The 4,954-nt window shown below is 36.4% G+C and overlaps 1 protein-coding gene across 1 annotated transcript in view; it reads right to left on the reverse strand.

Moving 5' to 3' along the window:
- The window catches only part of LOC106879818 (uncharacterized), a 64,882-nt gene that overhangs the window by 46,483 nt on the left and 13,445 nt on the right, over positions 1 to 4,954 (reverse strand). The window contains exons 5-6 of the mRNA XM_052973030.1: positions 3,467 to 3,686; positions 1,914 to 2,003 (exon numbers count right to left, since the gene is read on the reverse strand). Coding sequence (XP_052828990.1) covers positions 1,914 to 2,003; positions 3,467 to 3,686 — 310 coding nt within the window. The remainder of the gene's footprint in view (positions 1 to 1,913; positions 2,004 to 3,466; positions 3,687 to 4,954) is intronic.

Raw genomic sequence — 4,954 nt, forward strand, 5'->3', positions numbered from 1 at the left:
ATATATATATATATATGTATGTGTGTATATGTTTGTGTGTCTGTGTTTGTCCCCGCCAACATCACTTGACAACCGACGGTGGTGTGTTTACGTCCCCGTAACTTAGCGGTTCGGCAAAAAAGGACCGATAGAATAAGTACTAGGCTTACAAAGAATAATCCTGGGGTCGATTTGCTCGACTACAGGTGGTGCTCCAGCATGGCCGAAGTCAAATGACTGAAACAAGTAAAAGAGTACAGAGAGTACACACACACACATATATATATATATATATATTTATAGATAATCAGAAAATGGAGAAAACTTCAGATCAACAAACCCATCGATTGGACCACATTTATAGCTTATTTTTTAATACAAAGCATGACATAACAAATCTTACAGCCGTTTCTGCATCCGTTGCCAAATGCTGTCTATAAATAATTCCGAAAATAAAATTCTTCATCTTCATAGGACATTTGAATTAAGGCATGGAGCTTCATCAGAGTAAAAAAACAAGAGCATCCAATATAGACAAAAGGAAGAAGGAAGAGGTAAGAAAACATGGCCTAGAAAAGAAGTCTAGAAACCGAATATATTAAAAGCATATAATCTACCATCTTGGGGCTATAAGGTCCATAGGTAAACGAGTGAACTAGTTTCCTTTTCTAGACTACTTGTTCTAGACCACAAGATGCACTTGTTTTTTACTCTGATGAAGCTCCATGCCTTAATTCAAATGTCCAATGAAGATGAAGAATTTTATTTTTGCAATTATTTATAAACAGCGTTTGGCAACGGATGTGGAAACAGCTGTAAGATATGTTACATCACCTATTTTGTTATGTCATGCTTTGTATTAAAAAATAAGCTATAAATGTTGTCCGATCGATGTGTTTGTTGATCTGAGATTTTCTCCATTTTCTGATTATTTGTATTTGTTTCCTGATAAAATCCTGTTTATCTTGTTGTTACCTGCACTCTATGTGCATAGTGTGCCTGCACACCAATGCCTGGTGATAACACGGGTAACAGATACCAATAGTACATATGGATATTTTATCCCTTAGTTGGTTATTATAACTGCTAACTCTGCTTATACTATATATATATATATATATATATATATATATATATAACGTATGTATGTTTGTATACATAGACAGATCTGCAAGTGTATTCCTAGTCCTATAAGTAAATCCTAAGTTCACTTAGAAGAATTTTGAAAGAAATTCCTGAGTTTATTAAAAAGACAATTAACTATATGCTTTAAAAATATTTAGTTTTGATTTTAAATAAGTATTTTGATAAATCATGTGAGTATTGCTGAAGTTGGCACAAAACTGCTTCAACGCTTGATTGTTGTGATGAAAGACATTTCAAGGAAGGTATTTTATAAATATTTGTCAGCTCCATGACAGTGAGTGTACATTACACTGAGTATAATGTGTGTGTGTGTGTGTGTGTGTGTGTGTGTGTGAGCATGCTCGTGCATGTGAGCACGGGTGTGTATATGTATATATACGTTTTTATATGTCCTTGTGAGCCAGTAAACTTTATAATTCCCACAATAAAATTGTTTTTTTTTTCAAATTGTGTTTTTCTCTTTCTCTGAGACAGTTTACCTAATCCACTATACCTATATGTGTGTGCATATGTGTGTACACACAATGTTTTATATCCACTTTCCATGATGGCATAGATTGGTTAGGTTGTCCTGGTAGGAGCCAGCAGGTATCCAAGGTGTACTGCTTACTCAAATGGGTTAGTGGACTTTCCTTTTGTTCACATTTCATTTTAGTTTGGCTTCTTTGGCTGCATGCCCTTCCTATTACCAACCACTTTACAGAGTGTACTGAATGCTTTTCCTATACACCAGCACTAAAAGTTGTCATATCTTCACCATGATTAAAAGAAACAAAACTTTTATATACCTTGAATGTCTTGCTGGACATTATAGCAACGTTTCATCACCTTTTTACTCTTGATAGTGGCCTCATCCAGGTAAGCTTCCAGCAGTCTCTCTGTGAAGTACAAATATATCTTACAAACCTATATATACTTATAAACACAAAGGTATATAGAAATAGTATACAAGAATATGCTACAAACTTGAGGTTAGTTCAAATATTTTTGTGACATGATTTAACATCTAAAGGTAATTTCACTGTAGTTTATCATGGAAAAAAATTCTCACTTATGGTAAAGATGCAAATACACCATTTTTAGCGCACTGATACTATTTCTTTGACCCTAGAAGCATTTTCAGCTCATTATGCCTTCCTGAAAGAGATAACTCTGAGCTGATTGGAAAGTCATGGCTCAGCAATTGAAACTAGTGACTGATTTGTGCTTGTTGACCACTCAATTAGAACAAATATACGAATAAACACAAGCAGAGAACAACAATACTTACACAAACACAAACATGCGCGCATGCACACACACACACACACACACACACATGTAGATATACAGATATAGATAGATAGACAAACAGACAGATGGATAGACAAACAGATAGACAGATACACAGATAAAGAGATAGACAGATAGATAGATAGACAGACAGATAGACGAACAAACAAATAAATGGATATATAAATGTATGAATGTCCATCTGTATATACATATGTTTACAAATTACTCTTTTAATCCTTTAGATAACAAAAGAATAATAGCAGTGATAAATTTAATTATTTTTATCCTTTATATGAGTTTCAATGGTACAATATTATAAGCACCATTTCTTCTGAAAGTAAACAATGCAATAATAATTATGGAGAGTGTTTATACATCAACAAGTACTATAAAGATAATACAGACATTGTCTATTTCAAAGACACTATAGTGGTTGTATTGTGTTAGTAACAGAACATATGGAGTTGTAAATAAATAGTTATATGTCATGCTCTGCAGAAGGAGGGAAGGGGAACAGCCAGCTTGCTGGCCAGACAGATGGACAAATGCAGATATAATCTATTATAATTTAAGTATTATTGTGCCTCTACAGGACGTCACAAACAACTATGTATTTAGTGTGTGTGTGCATGCATACATGCATGTATGCAAGTATGTATGTATGTTTTGTTAGAGTGACAAATACTGCATTATCTATCTTGAAAGGACCTCTCATATAGACACGTGGTGCATAGAAGTACTCATATCAATATCACTGCCAGGCGAGAACCATCTGCTATAGCTGCTGGAAACTGCCAGGTAACATGATTTCAACCTGTTTTGAACTCCTCGATGACAGACATCCAATAGCACACGACAAACAAATCATATGGACATATGGGGCTTTTATGCACCATGTGTCCATACCAGAGGTACTCTCAAGGTAAATAAGGCAGTATTCAGTGTTCTAACACAACAGCCATATCAGGTCAGGATAAAGATTGCCTGCCCACCTGTCCGTCCATCTAACCATCTATGCACCTCAGTTAAAAAATTTGCCTAACACAACTCCTAAATTTTTACTTACTTGTGTTAAGAGGTATAATTTCATTGCCATCAACAAACTCAAAACCATTTTCATCGACATTTTTGTTATTTGTTATCAAGTCATCACTGTCATCAGTGCTGCCATCCAAATCACATGTAGTCTCACCATCTCCAGACCCTTCAATTGCGTCTTCACCATTTCGACAGCGCTTCTTTGCATTGAGAAACCTCAAGATGTTTGTCCATGCTTCATCAAGCTTCTATAGAAGAGAATGAATTTAAGGGGAAAATAAACAAATATGATTATAAATTACAAAAACGTATGAACATAATGATGATGATGGTGATGGTGGTGGTAGGGGTGGTTGCAGTGATGGTTGTGATAAGTCAAATTTGTTGTTGTTGTTGTTGGCACTCCGTCGCTTACGACGACGAGGGTTCCAGTTGATCCGATCATCAGAACAGCCTGCTCGTGAAATTAACGTGCAAGTGGCTGAGCACTCCACAGACACGTGTTCCCTTAATGTAGTTCTCGGGGATATTCAGCGTGACACAGTGTGACAAGGCCGACCCTTTGAATTACAGGCACAACAGAAACACAGAAACAGGAAGAAAGAGTGAGAGAAAGTTGTGGTGGAAGAGTACAGCAGGGTTCGCCACCATCCCCTGCCGGAGCCTCGTGGAGCTTTAGGTGTTTTCGCTCAATAAACACTCACAACGCCGGGTCTGGGAATCGAAACCGCGATCCTATGACCGCGAGTCCGCTGCACTAACCACTGGGCCATTGCGCCTCCTATAAGTCAAATTATGAACATGAAGATAATAATCCTTTCTACTAAAGGCAAAAGGCCTAAAATTTTGGGGGAGGGGGCTTGTTGATTACATCGACCCCAGTACTAAACTGGTACTTATTTTATCAACCTCAAAAGGACGAAAGGCAAAGTCGACTTCAGTAGAATTTGATCTCAGAATTTATGGATGGACGCAATGCCCCGAAGTATTTTGTCCAGTGTACTAACATTTCTGCCAATTCACTGCCTTAAGGGTGAGGAAAATAATGGGAATGCTAACTGTGCTGTGATTTGTTTATAATCATGATGTCATCAAGGTGATAAAAATGTCACCAGCATAACTACCGAGGATTGGCAGAATTGTTAGAATGCTGGAAAAATGTTTTGAGGTATTTGTTGCAGGGCTTCAGTTAACTAATGAAATAATAGTAATGATAATAATGAGCTTATTGTATACAGTGTTCAGGTGCACTACAGCTCCTCATTAAAAAAGTAGAGGGAACAGAAAGCAGCAATAAGTCAAGTAAAGAAAGACAGTAATGATAGCTGCCAAAAGTGCACGTGTAATACATAGAACAGCACTAAAAGAGAGAATGGGGAAGGTAAAAGAGTTATAAAGAGGGAAAGGGTGTAAAGGAACTGGTGTATATAGACTGGTGTTAATGAATTTCAGGATGCATGGAATTTACACAGGGTGTGTAAATATATATATATATATATATATATATATATATATA

This window comes from Octopus bimaculoides, chromosome 14, assembly GCF_001194135.2.
Source record: "Octopus bimaculoides isolate UCB-OBI-ISO-001 chromosome 14, ASM119413v2, whole genome shotgun sequence".
Classification (NCBI taxonomy): Eukaryota; Metazoa; Mollusca; class Cephalopoda; order Octopoda; family Octopodidae; genus Octopus; species Octopus bimaculoides.